Raw genomic sequence first — 18,363 nt, forward strand, 5'->3', positions numbered from 1 at the left:
CTGGAAATTCAAGCAACACACATCAAAGTTGCTGGTGAACGCAGCAGGCCAGGCAGCATCTCTAGGAAGAGGTACAGTCGACGTTTCAGGCCGAGACCCCTTCAAGGCTTGTGTTGCAGCCAGTGGCACGGGGAACATTTACTGGTAGAGGGAAGAATGAATTCAATTAAATACCAGCAAATTCTGGAAGCAAACATCACACCATCTGTAAAAAAAGGCTGAAGATGAAATGAGGATGGCTTCTACCACAGGATAATGATCCTAAACACAGCCCAAAATCCATAATGGACTACCTCAAGAGGCGTAAGCTGAAGGTTTTGCCATGACCCTCACAGTCCCCCAACCTAAACATCATTGAAAATCTGTGGATAGACCTCAAAAGAGCAGTGCATGCAAGACAGCCCAAGAATCTCACAGAACTAGAAGCCTTTTGCAAGGAAGAATGGGCGAAAATCCCCCAAACAAGAATTGAAAGACTCTTAGCTGGTTACAGAAAGCGTTTACAAGCTGTGATACTTGCCAAAGGGGGTGTTACTAAGTACTGACCATGCAGGGTGCCCAGAGTTTTGCTTCAGGCCCTTTTCCTTTTTTGTTATTTTGAAATTGTAAAAAGGGGAAATAAAAAAGTAATCTAGCTTAAAATATTAAAGAAATGTGTCATCTTTAACTTTATGCCTTTTGGAAATCAGGTCATCTTTTACTCGCTTAGCTATTTAGAGTAACAGAAATTTTGACCGGGGTGCCCAAACTTTTGCATGCCACTGTATGTACAGTCAGATAACAATAAAATCAAATTTAAATTGAATTATCCATATTATCTTCACTTTCTACACATTTACTCTGACACCTTCATTCCATTAAGCTGAACAGCAGTAGAGTTCCCCTAGTCCTCTTCCATCCCATCAGCCTCAGCATCCAATACATCATCTTTTACCATTTCCACCAACTCCAACACAATACTACCACCAGTAATATCTTCCCCTCTCTCCCCTACTCCTTTTTGCAGGAACAGTTCTCTTTGTGTCCCTGGTCTGTGCATCTTTCCTTAGCTGTAACAGTCAGGGTAACAACTGTTCCTTCACCTTCCTCTTCACCACTATTCAGAGACCTACCATGCAAGTGAGGCAGAAGTTCACCTGTACTTCCAGTTGTCTACTACATTTAGTGCCTGCACTGTGGCATCCACTGCATTGAAGAAACGAAACATAGGCTGAGCAACTGTTTTGCAGAGCACCAATGCTCTGTCTACAACATCCAGCTTGAGATTCTGATTGTTTTTTAACTTTCCTTCCTGCTCCCATAGTGACCTAGCTGTCATCGGCTATCTTCATTGCTACTGAGAGGCCAAATGCAGTTTGGAAGTACAATGTCTTATATTCCAGTTGGGTGGTTTACAAATTAACAGTATGAATATTGAATGTTCCATTTCAAGTAACCCACAGCTCCCACTGCTCTCCTACAACACACTCGCCCCTCCACTTAGTTTTCTTTTCTCTATATTCATCCCTTTCATCCCCTTTCCAACTGGTTCCATTATCCCCTTCCAATCTCATTCTATTTATCAGCTTCTATCCCATTCTCGTACATAGTCTTTCCTGTTTCCCCTCAATTCTGATGCAGAGACTTGACCCAAAATAGCAGCTTATATCTTTTGCTTTCACAAATGCTGTTTGACCTGCTGAGATCTTCCAGAGTTCTGTTTTTTTTAAACTAGATTCCAGCATCTGCAGGGGTTTTATTTTTGTGTTCAAACAGGTGATATGTACTGTTCTTTATACCAGCATTACTAATTACTGCATCTCTGCTTCGGATGCAAGATTCAAAAACTTTCATTTGGAGCAATTTATAGCTGTTACTTTAGATACAACATTAGTAAAATATTAGTTGTATTTCCCCCATTTTTTGGTAATATTTTGTATACTTCTCAGTTAGAAAAAACTATTTGTGTACTGAATACACTACATTAATTGATAAGGAGCTTATAAAGTCATGTATGGTTTTGTACTCCATATTTTGCTGATCTTCGTGTTTCAGCCAAATGCATTATAAATTTTCTTTAAAGAAACGTGCTTCATTTTCTACAGAACAGGAAGTAGCTTGTGTTTTTTAATGTGAAATCACTATGTTATTTTAAGAAGCATAATATTTCAGTACCTTGAATTTCCTGGTCATGGAGCCAAAAATATCAATTCTGCGGAAAATAAACAATACAAGTTATTTTGGAAATTTTAATCAGCCGTTCCTGTTGAGGCCAATGTCTACCAGTGTCTTCCTATGTTACCTGGTGATGGGTTAGAAATGAAATAGGTGTATAAGAATCGCTGGTTTTAAACTTTTGGCATAGCTTAATTGGTTCTCTAATAAGTTTGTTCTTATAAGTTATGAGATAAAGGAATAGATATGGACTATTCATTGTTTTGGCTGATCTGTCCAAATTCAGAGCTTAAGATAATGAAAGGAACATTTATCCAAATTGTTCTTATCATTTACTCTCAATGTTCCTCCCCACCGCCAAGTCTCACTGCATTTCTTTTATGGCCAGCATTTTGTTGTATGACTGCAGTGGACACAGTATCCAGCTGCATTAGGGATAGAAACTGGGTTGCAGGGCTACAAGACAGTGTGTCCTGCACGCTGCTACACTGTGCCATCAAATCCAGTACACTCATACTGCAACTGAGAATTCTGCTCCTGAACTATCAGGGCAGCACAGTGGCATAGCAGGTAGTGTTAATCTCTTAGCTCCAGCATGCTAGATTTTGACCTCTGCTGTTACATATATAGAGTTTGCACTTTCTCTCCGCGACTGTGTGCTTTCTCGGATGCACTTGTTTCCTCTGATATCCCAAGGATGTGCTGATTGGCAGATTAATGAACTACTTTGGATTGCCCCTAGTGTAAGTTGGTGGTAGGAAAGTCAGGGGAGGGTTGGTGGGCATTGCTTTGAGAACCAGCTGAGCCTCATTTGGCTGAATTATTTTACTCTGTGTAATGACTTTTTTAAATGAAGGGTCTATATAACTTTTAATAAGAGTTTGAATTCCTTACAGTTTAATTGATCAAAGAAGCCATTAATATTTTATTAACTGGGGAGCTATACAAAGGATATACAGTTAGAAGAAAAAGTTTGTGAACGCTTTGCAATTACCTTGTTTTCTGCATTAGTTACTCGTAAGATGTGGTCTGATCCTCATATATCACAATAACAGACAAACACAATCTGTCTGAATTAATAATGCCCAAACAATTGTACAACTTCTCGTCATTACTGAGTACACCATTTAAACAATCACAAACCAGGTTGAAAAAAAGTATGTAAACCTCTGGGGTAATGCCTTTTACAAAAGCTATTTGGAGTCAGGTGTCCCAGTCAATGAGATGTGGGTTGTAGAGGTGCCCTGCCTTATAAAAAAGACACAGTCAAGTTACTGCCAGAGTCTGCTCTTCTCAAGAAAGATCTGTTTATCTGCACCATGCCTCGATCAAAACAACTTTCAAGGGACCTTAGAAGAATGTAGAGATGCATGAAACTGGAAAAGACTACAAAAACAGTTATAAGGACCTGAAGGACCAGTCCACAGTAGGAGAAATTGTCTACAAATGGAAAAATTCAGTACTGTTGCTACTGTCCCTGGAAGCTGGCGTCCTGCAAAGATCACACTAAGAGCACAACATGCAATGCTGAAGAAGATGAAAAAGACCTAAAGCGTAACAGCAAATCCTGGACGCAATGGTGGAGGAATTCAGCAGGCCAAGCAGCATCTATGGAAAAAAGAACAGTCGATGTTGCGTTTTGGAAAATGGATCAGCCATGATAAAATGGCATAGCAGACTTAATGGGCCAAATGGCCTAATTCTGCCCCTATATCTTATGGTCTTATTTATAGTTTGGATAATCAGGAATTTGTCTCAATAAGGTACTAAAGAATATTTTGAATGTTCTGCAGAACTTTCAGATAAATATAGAATAGAATTCTATTGATTGGATGGTTTGAGGTAGAAACAGGGGATTCTTGTATACTTCAGTGTCAGTCGCTGTTTGGTTTTACCATTCAAAGCTAAACTTGTATTTATAATTCATTATTCATTATTCATTCTTCTTGAAGCCTGTCTAGGTGTGTAGTTTGGCTGGCAATCTTTGGTTTCCTGAAGATTGGAGACTGGGGCAAATCTACTGTTTTTTTTTAAAATAGCGTCATATATACCTTATGAAAGGTATTCCTAACGCAGTAGTGTTGAGTTATGAAATGTGTTCAAGGAGGGTAAGTAAGTAAATTGTTCTGGATTAGAAACAGGAAAACAAATACTGGCAACACTCAGCAGAGCAGGTAGCACCAGTGGAACAGTCATTGCTCATGGATAGGGGCCCTTTGTTGGGACTGGGAAAGAAAACAAGTTTGTAAGCACCGGAGGATATAAATAAGGCAGGTGGAATATCTTGGTAGGGAGATATCAAGGATATTGTGATGGATCAATTTATCTGGTTGGTAATTCAAGGAGAACTGTTACTGGAGAAAGAAAACAAAAGACTAAATAAAATCTGAGAAATGCAGGTCAGAGTCATAGAAAGTGCCCGATAGATAAGACGATGTAATTGGAAAGAGGAAAAATTGATTTTGTGTGGGAGATGGACATGTATAGCAGAACTTTTTGGATTTTGATACAAATAGAGTGAGTTTTGACGAAGGGTCTCAGCTCAAAACGTCGACTGTACCTCTTCCTAGAGATGCTGCCTGGCCTGCTGCGTTCACCAGCAATTTTGATGTGTGTTGCTTGAGTTTTTTATTGTATGTTTTGTCATAGTTCAACTTTTAAAGAATTCTTAATACACCCAAATAGTGTTGTTTTGTTTAAAAGTCACAATGAAGCGAGAAGGCTAATCTCCTCCAAGAGGACAACAACCTTGCTGTGCCTCAATGACCCAGAGGTTTGTAAAGTGTATAGACACATCTATCATTTCAAATTAGAGGAATTCAGATAGTGAGGTACCTTGGTTATCTATAATTGGGATCTGTTTTTCCATTTATATAAATAACTTGGACATAAGTGTGCCACTGAAGGGATGATGTTGAGATTTTTGATTAAGATGCCAGGTATAGTTGACTAAGGAGAAGTGGAGGACAGATGAAGATTTGTACAATTCTTCTTCTTTTGCCCGTTACGCAGTTGGCATTCAGGGCAGCAGTGAAGATCCCTTGGCTGTGGTGGCATTCACGGCTTCCTTCATTGTGTCAGTAACTTTCCCTCGGTGTACCGTCAGTCATGCAAGTCCTGGGTAGAGACTCGGGAATACTGTCACACAGAGATGTGGAAGGATTCTTCATTGCTGTTCCTGTAACTGTTTTGTTTGCCTAGTCAGGGTTGTAAACCCTGACCCGAACTCCTGAATCTGGAGGATTGGTGAACCACTCTTAGTTTGGCTTTTTCCCTCTGAAGCATAAAGCCCTGACTCCATCCAATATAACTCTCCGGGTCATTGAGGCACAACAAGGTTGTCGTCCTCTTGGAGGAGATTAGTATTATAATAGAGGTGAAAAGTATACTTTCTAAGGAGAAAAATGAATATACCTTGGGACAATTGAAATAAATGTCTTAAAGAGAGTGGGTAAAAAAGCATGAGGGCAAGGAAAAATGTGAACTTTTAAAATGGTTTACACCTTGTTAGTCTCTTTTAAACAAATTACATGTCTTCCTGTCTTTAAAGATTCTCCAGTGTGAAGTCGGAGCTTTTGCCAAGTCATCCCCTGGAAGTTTCAGAAAGCAATGTAAGCCTGGAATTTTGAAACTGAGATATACATTATTTTATGTTTTGTTTGCCACTCTTGATTATGTTATGTTTAGGGTACTTGATTTGGATTTGGGGGGGAGGATTTTTATTACCCGGTCATGTTGATAAGCATGTAGAAGTGCAACTCCTAATGAATGGACAAATAATAGAATAAGAAGAAACACAAGCAATGACTTCTCACTCATTGCTTAGGTCCAAAAAAATTGAATCTTAAGGAATCATAAGACCATAAGATATAGGAGCAGAATCAGGCGATTTGACCCATTGAGTCTGCTCCACCATTTCGTCATGGCCGATACAAATTTCCCCTCAGCCCCAATCTCCTGCCTTCTCCCCACATCCCTTCCTGCCCTTACCAATCAAGAATCTATCAACCTCTGCTTTAAATATACACAAAAACTTGGCTTCCACAGCTGCCTGTAACAAAGAATTCTACAGATTCACCATTCCGACTAAAGAAATTCCTCCTCACCTCCGTTCTAAAAAGACTTCACTCTATTCTGAGGCTGTAGCCTCTGGTCTTAAACTCTCCCACCATAGGAGCATGCTCTTCTCATCCATTCTATCAAGGTCTTTCACCATTCGATAGGTTTCAGTGAGGTCACCTCTCAGTCTTCTGAATTCTAGTGAATACAGACCCAGAGTCATTGAACACTCTTCACATGACAAGCTGTTTAATCCTGGACTCATTTTCGTGAACCTCCTTTGAACCCTTTCCAGTTTCAGTAGATTCTTTCTCAGATAAGGGGGCAAATATGCTCTCAACACTCTTAAGTGAGGCCAGACCAGTGCTTTATAAAGTCTCAACATTACACCCTTGCTTTTATATTCTAGTCCCCTTGTAATGAATACTAACATTGCATTTGCCTTCCTCACCACAGACTCAACCTGCAAATTAACCTTTATGGAATCCTGCACAAGGACTCCCAAGTCCCTTAGCACCTCAGATTTTTGTATTTTCTCTCCATTTAGAAAATAGTCAACTTTTCATTTCTTGTACCAAGTGCATGACCGTACACTTCCTAACACTGTATTCCATCTGCCATTTCTTTGCCCATTCTCCTAACCTAAGTCCTTCTGTAACCTCTCTACTTCCTCAAAACTACCTTCTACTCTACCTATCTGCATATTGTCTGCGAACTTTGCAACAAAGCCATCAATTCTATCATCCAAATAACTGACATATAATGTAAAAAGAATTGGTCCCGACACAGTCCCATGTGGAACACCAGTAGTCACCGGCAGCCAACCTGCAAATCAGCCACTGTTTTATCCATGCTAGAATCCTTGGCCTCGTAGCTTGTTAAGCGCTTGTGTGGCACCTGGTCAAGGACTTCTGAAAATCCAGATACACAACATCAACTGATACTCTTTTGTCTATCCTGTTTGTTATTTCTTCAAAGAATTCCAACAGATTTGTCATGCAAGATTTTCCCTTGAGGAAACCATGCTGACTATGGCCTATTTTATTATATACCTCCAAGTACCCTGAGACCTCATTGACTCCAACATCTTCTCAACTACTGAGGTTAGACTAACTGGCCTATAATTTCCTTTCTTCTGCTTGTCTCCCTTCTTGAAGAGTGGAGTGACATTTACAATTTTCCAGTCTTTGGGAACCATTCCAGAATCTAGTGATTTTTGAAAGATCATGACTAACGCCTTCACAATCTCCTTAGCCACCTCTTTCAGAACTCTGGGGACTTATCTACCTTCAAACCTTTCAAATTCCCAAGAACCTTTTCTCTAGTAATGGTAACTTCATACACTTCATGACCCCGATATGCACTCTTGTCTCTTTTTTTTACACTTTATGTGTCTGAAGAAACTTTTGGCATCCTCTTTAACATTACTTAATGGCTAGCTTGCTTTCATATTCCATCTTTACCTTAATGACTTTTTTTTAGTTGCCTTCTGTTGGTTTTTAAAAGCTTCCCAATTCTTAAAAATTCCAATTTTTAGCCACAGTTATGTCGTCTTTTCTTTAGAATACTTCTTCCTCTTTAGGATGTGTATATCCTGTGCCTTCTGAATTGCTATCATAAATTCCAGACATTGCTGCCCTGATGCCATCCCTACCAGTGTTCTTTTTCAGTCAGTTCTGGCCAACTTCTCCTCTCACATGCCTCTTTAATTCCCTTTACTCACTGTAATACTGATACATCTGACTTTAGCTTCTCCTTCTCATATTTCAGGGTGAATTCGATATTATGTGCACATTCAAATATAACACCTTCAGTCCCGTATTCACCCTTTTCAATTTTGTCTGCCTTTGCCTTTTACGTTGCAACTCATCCTGTTGACTATAATTTTACCCTAGCAACTGCCTCTCTTCACTACACATTGGCTCTGTTTATAAACCAGATCCCTCATCTTCAGCACTATCATCCATCTTTCCTATGATACTTCTTGCATCGAAATATATGCAACTCAGGACACTAGTCGCACCATGCTCAATGCTTTGATTCCTAACTTTGTCTGAGATCTTCCCAACATCTGCCTCCACAACCTCTCCATTAACTGTTCTGGCACTTTGGTTCCCAACCCCCTGCAACTCTAGTTTAAACCCTACTGTGCAGCATTAACAAATCTTCCCACTAGAATATTAGTCCCTCTCCATTTCAGGTGCAAACTGTCCCTTCTGTACAGGACCCACCTTCCCTGGAAGAGAGCCCAATGATCCAAAAATCTTGCTCTCCCTCCTACACCAACTTCTTAGCCATGTATTAAACTGTATAATCTTCCTCATTCTTGTCTCACCAATACATGGCACAGGTAGCAATCCTGAGAACATAACGCTGGAGGTCCTGCCCTTTAACTTGGCACCTAAATAACTCCCTGAACTCCCTATACAGAACCTCATCACTCCTCCTACGCAGGTCATGGTACTCACGTGGGTCATGATTTCTGGCTGTTCCCACTTAAGAATGCTGAGGACTCAGTCTGAGATATCCCGGACCCTGGCATCTGGGAGGAATAAGGAATCATACTTCCTTATTAAATAACCAAGGCTCACTAATGCAAAATAGGCATTTTGTTCTGGTACCTCTAGATTTTTACATTGTTACATTTTTAAAAATTGATAAATAGATTTCAGGTGTTATACAATCTTATAAAATACAGGTATTTGAACTAGATACTTCAACAACCACGTTTGCTGCAAATAGGGAGGAAATTATTATGAATCAGTTAATTTCATTTTACATCAGTATTCAAGAAATTAATATTTTCTGTATTCAGTTTCAGCTCAATCAAAATAAAATGAATTTTGCTATGTTGAGAAATATTCAAGGATTATATGCACCACTAAAGTTACAAATGGAATACAAAGCAGTAAAGCAGGTATGCCAATATGTGTTTGTTAGTTTAAGTAATGAATCTACTTTTTTTTTGTTTATGTAAATTCAAAGGAAGTGTGGCTAATGTACACTTTCTGAAAGGTTCTGTATTGAATGTATTTTATATTGAACATTTGCGAACTCAGCTGTAGTTTTGAGTATACAAGGTTGCATATAGATATTGAGATCATCTGCCAAGGATTTTTACAATTAGCATTTCTCTGCAAATTGCACTTGTAAGATAAGAGATTTAACCAATTACATATTGTAATTATTTTTTGATAAAAGAGAAAAGATTTTCTCCCAATGTATATCTGGCCAATACACTCCCTGCAATTAATAGTTACAAAATTTTTAAATGATTTGCTATGTTTACTAAGCATTCCTACTTCAAGGCCATTGTAAGTGATGTGGTAAGGTTTTTATTATTTTGTCATTTATGAGATATGGGCATCACCGGCTAAGCTAGCATTTATTGCCCATCCCTAGTTGCCCTTGAGAAGGTGGTGATGAGCTGCCTTCTTGAACTGCTGCAGTCCCTGAGGTGTAGGTACACCCACACTGCTGTTAGGGAGGGAATTCCATGATTTTGACCCAGCGACAGTTAAGGAACAGCGATATGTTTCCAAGTCAGGATGCTGAGTGACTTGGAGGGGGATTTCCGAGTGGTGGTGTTCCCAGGTATCTGCTGTTCTTGTCCTTCTAGATGGTAGTGGTTGTGGGTCTGGAAGGTGCTGCCTTAGGAACTTTGGTGTGTTGTTGCAGTGCATCTTGTAGATGGTACACACTGCTGCAACTGTTTGTCAACGATGGAGGGATTAGATGCTTGTGGAAGGGTACCAATCAAGTGGGCTGCCTTGTACTGGATGGTGTCAAGCCTCTTGAGTGTTGATGGAGCTGCATCCATCCAGGTGTGTGGCGAGTATTCCATTATACTCTTGACCTGAGCTTTGTAGATGGTGGACAGGCTCTGGGGAGTCAGGAGGTGTGTTAAATGCCGCAGGATTCCTAGCCATGATGTTTATATGGCTAGACCAGTTCAGTTTCCTGTCAGTGGTAACCCCCAGGATGTTGATAGTAGGGGATTCAGTGATGGTGATGCCATTGAATGTCAAGGGATAATGGTTAGAGCCTGTCTTGTTGGAAATTGTTAGAGATGATCATTGCTGGCACTTGCGTGGCTGGAATGTTACTTGTCTAGGCCCTGCTGCATTTGGGTGTGAACTGCTTCACTATCTGAGGAATCACGAATGATGCAGAACATTGTGCAGTCATCTGTGAACATCCCCACTTCTGACTTTATGACGGAAGGAAGGTCATTGATGAAGCAGCTGAAGATGGTTGGTCCTAGGACACTTCCCTGAGGAACTCCTTCAGTGATGCCCTGAGGATGAGTTGACTGACCTCCAACCACCACAACCATCTTTCTTTGTATCAGGTATGATTCCAACCAGTGGAGGGTTTTCCCCCTAATTCCCATTGAGTCCATTTTAGCTAGGGCATCTTTGCCATACTCGGTCATGTCTTTTCTGGTATTTAGATGAATTCCAACTTTTAGTATTATTCTCGATAATCTAATCTATTAGAATGTTTACAAAAATACTATTGCTATATTTTAAATTAGGTACAGCGCTTACCATTCCTCATGAGTTCCAACATTGCACTCGATACACTTCAAGGAAATGATGAATGCATTGGATTTGAAGACATATTGAATGGTAATAATTTTATTGTTCTTGATTTTGATCATTTTAACAGAATAACTGAATTCAAAACTTTGCTTCATGTAAAACCTGAAACCAGTGCTCAGATTTAAGGCTAATTCTTGTGTTTAAATTTCTTGTTTTACTTTTAAGGTAAAATATAGCATTTGATGTAAGTCTGTTTAGATCATGACAGAAAAGTAAATTAGATATCTGAATTTTAATATTTTAGTAAATTGTTCTGGTAAAATGTCCGTAACAATTTTAAGATTCTGTGAAAACTTGCCACTTAATTTTCTTTTCTTTATAGATCCAGCACAAAGTGAAATAATGGGAGAACCACATCTAATGATGGAGTACAAACTTGGCTTGCTGTAATTAATGGAAATTTTTAAGGATTTTAAAGAGACACGTGTTGCTTCCTGTTGCTCTGTAAAGGTTGTTCTGAATGTAACCAGAACATCCAAAATATTGACACTTCAACAACTAGCCCAGAATGTATAATTTAAAACTTTCTCATAGAATTCAAGTTTGTAAGAAGGAACAAATGATAAATTAATGCCTAAAAGAATTCATCTACCGGAAGTCCAAGTCGTATGTCTGTATTAGCTGTTAAGAATGCTTTAAGTCTCAATTGCACATATGTAACAAAATTATAGCAGTATGTTAAGTTGTACTCTATTTAATGCTATTTATAGCATCACTAAAATATGACAAGTGTACATTTACTATCATATCACACTATCTGACTTGTCATTTAACAGCAATTAGGGTTGCAGCAACATTATTAACTCTTACATTTCTTTGTGTATCAAATCAAATGTTGGGGTATTTTAGAATGGGCAGCTGGGGCAAGTATTCATTGAACAGCTATAAGTTTTAACATTTAGTATCCAAACATATTTGAACCATTATTGTTCAAGAAAATACGTTACGATTTCTCGGTCATATTGAAGGAATACTGTCTCTTTAAAACAGACACGTACTATATAGTGGAAGTTATTGATTATCATTATATTCAATATTTATCATCCAGTTCTTGCAGATTAAAAAAGCATATCAGGGGGCTCTGTAATCCACTATATTTTCAGTATACAAAATACATACACCTTGAAATTATCAAAGAGCAAGATCTTTAACATCAGCGACGAACTTGAAGAGAAATGTCAGGCTTAGCACATCACAAGAAATAAACTGATGACTTAAAGTTTATTTCACCAATAATGGAAATTATTAGGTTTGCAAACTTGTAACTTTGAACAGAAATGTAGTTGATTCTGTATTTTTTTTTAATTCCATATAATAAATTAATATTTCAGTTTTATTATTGCTTGCTTATCCTATTTGATAGTTAATATTTACAGGAATTGTGGTATGAATAGGGCTTGATATTTTCCAGTTTTGTTTGGTTCAACTTGGTCTGGGAGTTAATGGTTTTAATTAGCATTCTGAAAAATTTGGGTGGCTTTGCTTATTTAAAAAAAACTCAAGAATCAGGTCACAAACCCTACAAGCGACAACAGTGACAATTATGGTCTAGTTTTAAATATGTTCTTAATTCTTCAAAAATGGCAAATGGCAGGTTTAAGCAATTAGTTTCTGCCTATACTGTTCTTATTTAACACTTCCACATCAATAAAGCATATTATGAACAAGTGGTCAGTAGTCTGGACAAACATCTTGAAAGTCAGATGTTGGTAGGTTAATTAGCCACTGTGAATAGCTTAGTTGAAGATGAACGGTTGCATTTGGAGAGAATTGATGGGAATATTGGGAGAATAACTGGAATTAGTATGAATGGGTATTATTTGATTATCAGCATGATTTATTTCAATGGACTAAACCTTCTGTGTTGACTCTGTGGTATGCCAAAAGCTAAAAGAATGAAAAGATAAACTTTTCATGGTTGACATTAATTGCCAGAATGGAGTTTTTAATTAAAAGAAAAAATAATTATTTATGAGTCTGGCCTATGGGATATTTTTCAGTTTTTCTTTGATCACTTAAAACTGGAAAAGTCAACTCACGAGTATATTTTGTAGATAGAAGCTGGATTGTGTATGGGTTAAACTTTTTATTATAAATTTGCTGAAAATAAAAAAAAACTTTAAATTGCAAATGTAAAGAGATCCTTCTTTTAAAATGCTTCTCTGGAATTAAATGCCAGTAATAAGCAGCTGTGGCAATTTGTCATGCAATTATTTTGCTTTCAGAATTCAAAATGAAGAGTGTGTTCAAAGACTTAAGAATCCATTGTTGGTCAGTTACAGCAGGGCATTAGATAATGCACAGATTAAGTAGTATGGTATATTGCTTTTATAGAATATAAGGTTTAAATTTTGTTATGTAGAGGAAAGAGGTGGCATGTTTGTATTCTAAAAGTGTAGTCGGTGATTGGTTGATAAGCATGAATGTCTTTAAATTAAGGACTGCAAAGGTATAATTTTTACAACTGTTTTAAATTTATATGGTGGGACAGGTTGTGTCTGATCTATGGTAAGTGGAAGATGAGACTATCTTGAGCAAGTGCATCTTCAGGTGATGCTGAACTACAATCTCACCAGATTGAAGTTATTTATCTGGAGTATGATTTAAAGTCACTGCAGTTTGTAAGGGTTGAGTAAAAACTTACTGACAGTTTTATTCTAGAAATATAAGTACACCCCACAAGAAAATCCTAGACGAAAGTGGCAAGTGGAAATTTACGAGAGGTTATTGGTTCTCCCCAATAGTTATGATTTCGCTGCTTAGGAAGGCAAGAAGAAAGACTGCAGAGTGAACAGTCACAATGCAGAGCCAAGTCACTGTTCCTTAAAAGGATGTGGAAGTCAGGGAGTGTGCAAAATAGAATTGTGATTGTGATTAGATTAGATTAAATTATGAGGACACTCAGTCCTCGTTTATTGTCATTTAGAAATGCATGCATTAAAAAATGATACTATGTTCCTCCAGAACGATACAACAGAAACACAGGACAAACCAAGACTAACTGACAAAACCACATAATTATAACATATAGTTACAACAGTGCAAAGCAATACCATAATTTGATAAAGAGCAGACCATGGGCACGGTAAAGAAAAGTTTCAAGTCCCGATAGCCCCATCATCTCACGCAGACGGAAGCACTGCAAACTTGCCAATGCGTTAGAGCACCCGACCGCAGCCAACTCTGAGTCCGTCCGAAAACTTCGGGCCTCGGACACTGAGTACCATCTCTGACGAGTGCTTCAACCCCACCCCAGCCACCAAGCAACAAGCAAAGCCGAGGACTCGGGGCCTTCCCCTCTGGAGATTCTGGATCTGATGTAATAATGAGATGCAGTATGTAGTGCCGTCTTTAAGCAAAAACAGGAATCTCTCTGTCTCTGTTGCTAATCAGTGCTGGGAAAGGAATTACTTACAGTAGCTGAAGATGAACTTGGAATGTGTGAAATTAAATGCAAATGTCATTGTCTATGTTGGAGTAAAAGACACAGATAGTAACAGGAATCCTCCTGGAATTATATCAGAAAATAGGTTCTAAAAACACAGGACCTTGATGATGAATCCTGGATTATGACCTGAATCCTGTGTAAATTAGTAAATAGGTAGAGCAAGATGATTGAAATGTGGAGGAAGAGTGATTACATTTCATGGAACAGTAGCATCAGTTTTGGACAGGATGAAGCTGTTTCTGGACTAGGATACCTCCTGTGTCTTTTTTAACCTATTAAAAAGGGGTGTGGTCTAAAATATGTGGGCAGTCTAAGTACAATCAGAACAGGAAATGGAATAGGAAACAATTAAGGAAGAGAGGATATTGATAAAATAAAATTGTAGGGTTAAAAAGGTAGTTGGTCATAGAGTGAAGAGACATTCTATGCAAAATGAGTTAAACTGTCCATGAACACCATGTCCATAAGAATTTGAACAAATTGGACAACAGATCTTGACCCTTTGAAGTATCAGTGCTGAGATATGACACTCCTGTAGCATTGTCACGATGTTGGTATTATCGTGAAAGTTACTGGAGCAAGTGGATTAATGCACAACCAGCTTATTACTGATTCACTGAAACCAAGGCCAATTTGAAATAGTCACAGGTGCTCATCAATCTATGGACCATCAGTGGACTCCAGAAGACTTGTGACATTTTCTAAGTATGTGATTGGATCACGATGGGTGATTGGTGATGTTCACTTGTAGGACCTTGAAGTTTTCCACCCTCTTGACCTCAGTACCTTTGATGTAAATAGGAGTTTGTGCACCACACCTCTTCCTGAAGTTAATGACCAGCTCTTGTTTTGCTGACATTAGGAGAAAGGTTGTTCTAATGACACCATGTCACTTGGCTCTGTATCTTCTTTCTGTATTCGGATTCTTCATCATTTGAGATTCGGCCCATTGAGATGGTCTTATCTACAAACTCGTAGATGGAGTTTGAGCAGAATCTGGCCATGCAGCCGTGAGTATATAGGAAGCAAAGTAGGGGATTCAGAAAGCAGCCTCATGGGACACCAGTGTTCAGTAGTCATGGTGGTGTTGCTGCCTATCCTTACTAATTATGGTCTGTTGGGCAGGAAATCAAGGATCCAGTTAAAGAGGGAGGTATTTCCCAGTGTAGGAAATCAGGGATGAGTTTGCTTGGAAATATAGTATTGAGAGTGGAGTATTATTCAATAAATAATCGTCTAATATAGGTGTTTTTACTGTCCAGATGTGCTAGAGATGAGGTTAGGGAGATGGTGTCTGCCATAGACCTGTATTGGCAGTATGCGAATTGCATTGGGTCAAGGTTGTTTGGGAGGCTGGAGCTGACATATTTGTCTATTTCAGCTTGTGTTTTAGTCATGAATAATGAATCAACCCTTCACTGTTTCTCTGTGGTTGTTGGGATCATCCTCAATCACACTGACCTTGCTCACAGTGTTTAAGAATTTTTAACTGGACTAAACAGTACTTTCAGAGGAAGAGCAATAAGTGATCCCCAGTTCTCTTTGGTCTAAGTACAAGAAAATCCCCCCTCAAATGTCAAAAGCATACATTTTTAATTGCATAATTTCTCAGTGATAGCTGTACACATTTGCCTTTATATCTAACTTGCTAAATGATTTTAGGTACAAACTGAACAGTTTATATTCTGCAGTGCCATCCTCTGGTTATGATCAGTACATCAATTATTGTTAATACTCTGTACTAACTTGCTGTTTGTGAAAGCAAAATAAATCCAATAAAATTGAGTAAAAAAAAAGCTGAAACTACGCAAAGGGAACAAATGTTTACAATTAGAAATATTTGGCTTGAGTTGGCAGATTGTTTTGGAGGGATAATTGAATAAATAAGGAACTAACCTTAACAAGTGAATGGAGAACTGGAACACAACTTCATTTTCCAACCAGAGAAGCTTTTGTTGTTTTATCTTTTCTAATCCTTAGACTTTCATAAGATGCCAGCCAGAATTATTTATGATTTAAAGATCACCTCCTAAATTTGAGACATGGGCCAATTCAGAGCAATCTTCCATAGTTAAGAATAACCCTCCCAACCCAGGAATCAGTCTTCAGGTCCAACATTTGCATATAGAAATTTGATCGTGTAGCTTTATCTCTGCATTACATATTTGTAAGGGAACATATCCCTGAGGGATAATTAATGCAATAATTAATGCTACCTGGTTGTTAGCATCACTTAATGCGTAGACAAGCAGGATTGGTGTGGATCCAAGTGCTTGCTGCCTTGGTTGCCACATTGCAGGGTTGGAAAGTGCTGCAGATATTTGCTCCCTCAACCAAGCTACCAAGCCTATGCTTATGAAAGATCTTGGCATAGTGACTAAGGAGTAATCATTTCTACTTGTGTAGGAGTCTACATTAATTGGACACACACTGTATAGGGTGGAATCTGGAATGATACAGCACTGAAGAAGGCCACATGTCCATCATATCTCTACTGATTCTTTGAAAAAGCTATGCAGCTATGTCCCTCTACCTGACTGTCCTGCAAATTCTACATTCTGACTTTTCTCCATTTTGAAAATCACCAAGAAATTTCCTTACATTATACTTTTAGGTAGTATATTTCATATTACAACGATTGGCTGTGCCAAAAAAATTCCTTGCATCCTTTGTTTTATTCTAATCATCTTAATACTTCGTACTTTGGTTAGTGATCCTTCTGTCCCCTTGGAACATTTACTCCATTTTCAGAATTATGATTTTTGAATCTTTTTCAAATCACTGCAGCTTCTTGTGCTCTTGGAACTATCCCAGCTTTTAAGTTCTATCTAATGTTCTTTATTATGGCAAATCACTTTTGTATCCTCTCTAAGGCCCGGGTATTCTTTGAAAATGAGTTGTCAGAATGGAATAAAAATTAAGCTAATCAATAAATGTGTAAATTTGCTGTTGTTATTATCTGTATCTCTATTAACACAAACTTTACAAATTCTTTACACAATATGTGTTAAGAATATGGAAGCCATTGATGAAAAGTTTGGAGCAAATAAGGTTAGGATCGGATGACCATCAGATGGGCAGGAGGCTCATGAGGTACAGAAATCAGTTTATATGGCTTTAGGTAGAATGGTCTACAGTGGCATGCAAAACTTTGGGCACCCCGGTCAAAATTTCTGTTACTGTGAATAGTTAAGCGAGTAGAAGATAAACTGATCTCCAAAAGTCATACAGTTAAAGATGAAACATTCTTTTCAACATTTTAAGCAAAATTAGTGTATTATTTTTGTTTTGTACAATTTTAGAGTGCGAAAAAGGAAAGGAGCACCATGCAAAGGGGCACCCCAAGAAATTTGAGCTCTCAGATTTTTACCAAGGTCTCAGACCTTAATTAGTTTGTTAGGGCTATGGCTTGTTCAGTTTCAAAATAACAAAAAAGGAAAAGGGCCCGAAGCGAAAGTTTGGGCACCCTGCATAGCAGTACTTAGTAACACCCACTTTGGCAAGTATCACAGCTTGCAAAAGCTTTTTGTAGCCAGCTAAGATTCCCTCAATTCTTGTTTGGGGGATTTTCGCCCATTCTTCCTTGCAAAAGGCTTCTTGTTCTGTGAGATTCTTGGGCCATCTTGCATGCACTGCTCTTTTGAGGTCTATCCACAGATTCTCGATGATGCTTAGGTCAGGGGACTGTGAGGGCCATGGCAAAACCTTCAGCTTGCGGCTCTTGAGGTAGTCCATTGTGCCAAAAAGTTCTATCCAAAAGGTTCAAAGGAACATCTAAACAAGCCTGATGCATTTTGGAAACAAGTCCTGTGGACTGATGAAATTAAAATAGAACTTTTTGGCCACAATGAGCAAAGGTATGTTTGGAGAAAAAAAGGGTGCAGAATTTCATGAAAAGAACTCCTTTCCAACTGTTAAGCACAGGGGTGGATCGATCATGCTTTGGGCTTGTGTTGCAGCCAGTGGCACGGGGAACATTTACTGGTAGAGGGAAGAATGAATTCAATTAAATACTGGCAGATTCTGGAAGCAAACATCACACTGTCTGTAAAAAAAAGCCAAGGATGAAAAGAGGATAGCGTCTACAACAGGATAAGG

General features: G+C 38.4%; 1 protein-coding gene across 2 annotated transcripts in view; it reads left to right on the forward strand.

Moving 5' to 3' along the window:
• The window catches only part of pomp (proteasome maturation protein), a 47,839-nt gene extending 30,373 nt beyond the window's left edge, over window positions 1–17,466 (forward strand). The window contains exons 3-6 of one of the 2 annotated variants that reach the window (XM_063054255.1): window positions 5,705–5,765; window positions 9,029–9,130; window positions 10,751–10,844; window positions 11,140–17,466. In XM_063054255.1, coding sequence (XP_062910325.1) covers window positions 5,705–5,765; window positions 9,029–9,130; window positions 10,751–10,844; window positions 11,140–11,207 — 325 coding nt within the window. In that variant the 3' untranslated portion in view covers window positions 11,208–17,466. The remainder of the gene's footprint in view (window positions 1–5,704; window positions 5,766–9,028; window positions 9,131–10,750; window positions 10,845–11,139) is intronic. The other variant, XM_063054256.1, reaches the window with a different exon arrangement.
• The last annotated feature ends 897 nt before the right edge of the window (window positions 17,467–18,363 follow it).

Source organism: Mobula hypostoma, chromosome 7 (genome assembly GCF_963921235.1).
Source record: "Mobula hypostoma chromosome 7, sMobHyp1.1, whole genome shotgun sequence".
NCBI lineage: Eukaryota > Metazoa > Chordata > Chondrichthyes > Myliobatiformes > Myliobatidae > Mobula > Mobula hypostoma.